Source organism: Lepidothrix coronata, unplaced genomic scaffold, assembly GCF_001604755.1.
Source record: "Lepidothrix coronata isolate B3197 unplaced genomic scaffold, Lepidothrix_coronata-1.0 Scaffold507, whole genome shotgun sequence".
Classification (NCBI taxonomy): Eukaryota; Metazoa; Chordata; class Aves; order Passeriformes; family Pipridae; genus Lepidothrix; species Lepidothrix coronata.
Window position 1 is genome coordinate 26,410 of NW_016690687.1, and position 1,502 is coordinate 27,911.

At 61.0% G+C, this 1,502-nt stretch overlaps 1 protein-coding gene across 1 annotated transcript in view; it reads right to left on the reverse strand.

The window, feature by feature from the left end:
• LOC108510147 (transcription activator BRG1-like) overlaps nt 1–825 on the reverse strand; it is a gene marked incomplete at both ends in the record, with an annotated part of 19,185 nt that extends 18,360 nt beyond the window's left edge. The window contains one exon of the mRNA XM_017839833.1: nt 521–825. Coding sequence (XP_017695322.1) covers nt 521–825 — 305 coding nt within the window. The remainder of the gene's footprint in view (nt 1–520) is intronic.
• Nucleotides 826–1,502: the final 677 nt, after the last annotated feature.

Below are 1,502 nucleotides of genomic sequence, written 5' to 3' on the forward strand. Positions count from 1 at the left end.
CCCCCCCAGATCCAGGGGTTAACCCTGGAATGATGGAATCAGCCCCCCCAGATCCAGGGGTTAACCCTGGAATGGTGGAATCAGCCCCCCCAGATCCAGGGGTTAACCCTGGAATGGTGGAATCAGCCCCCCCAGATCCAGGGGTTAAACCTGGAATGATGGAATCAGCCCCCCCCAGGTCCAGGGTTTAATCCTGGAGGGACTAAATTATCCCCCTAAATCCCAGATTTAATCCTGGAGTGATCCAATCATTCCTCCAAATCCAGAATTTAACCCTGGAGCGATCCAATGATTCCTCCAAATCTGGAATGATCCAATCATTCCTTCAAATCCAGGATTTAATCCTGGAGCGATCCAATCACTCCTCCAAATCTGGAATGATCCAATCACTCCTGCAAATCCAGGATTTAGTCCTGGAGTGATCCAATCATTCCTCCAAATCCAGGATTTAATCCTGGAGCGATCCAATCATCCCTCCAAATCCAGGATTTAATCTTGGAATCCCCTGGGGGGATCCAACCCTCCCCAACCCCCAGGATTCGATCCCGGAGACCCCCTGGAACAATTAACTCCCGCCCCAAAACCCCGGGATTTCAGCCCAGAACAATGAATCCCCAGGATTCTTCCCCCCCCCCCTCCCTCCCAGGGGCTCTCCCGGCGCTCCCGACCTTGGGAATGCTGGTCCATGGGGCTGGGGGGGGGTCCCATCCCCGCGTGGCCCCCCGGGCGCAGCCCCATCCCCTTCATGGTCCCGTAACGCGGGTCCTCGGCCAGGCCCTTCTCGTGCAGCGCGTCCAGGGGCTGCCGGGGGCAATTCCCGGGAAATCAGGCCCGGAGGGAGCGAGCCCGGAGCATTCCCGGGAAATCAGGCCCGGAGGGAGCGAGCCCGGAGCGGTCCCGGAGCTCCCGGACCCTCCCTGGCCATTCCCGGGGCGTTGGAGTGGGGTTTTGGGGGAAAAAACTCCCAAAAAGCCTCACACGCAGTGACCTTCCGGTGCCCTCCCAGTGCCTTCCCAGTGCCTTCCCACCATCTCCCAGTGCCCTCCCAGTGCCATCCCAGTCCTTCCCAGTGCCCTCCCAGTCCTTTTCAGTGCTCTCCCAGTGCCTTCCCACCATCTCCCAGGTCCCTCCCAGTGCCATCCCAGCCCTTCCCACCATCTCCCAGTGCCCTTCCAGTGCCATCCCAGCCCTTCCCAGTGCCCTTCCAGTGCCATCCCAGCCCTTTTCAGTGCCCTCCCAGTGCCATCCCACCATCTCCCAGGTCCCTCCCAGTGCCCTCCCAGTCCTTCCCAGTGCCCTTCCAGTGCCATCCCAGCCCTTCCCAGTGCCCTCCCAGCCCTTCCCAGTGCCCTTCCAGTGCCATCCCAGCCCTTCCCACCATCTCCCAGTGCCATCCCAGCCCTTCCCAGTGCCCTCCCAGTGCCATCCCAGCCCTTCCCAGTGCCCTCCCAGTGCCATCCCAGCCCTTCCCAGTGCCCTCCCAGTGCCATCCCAGCCCTTCC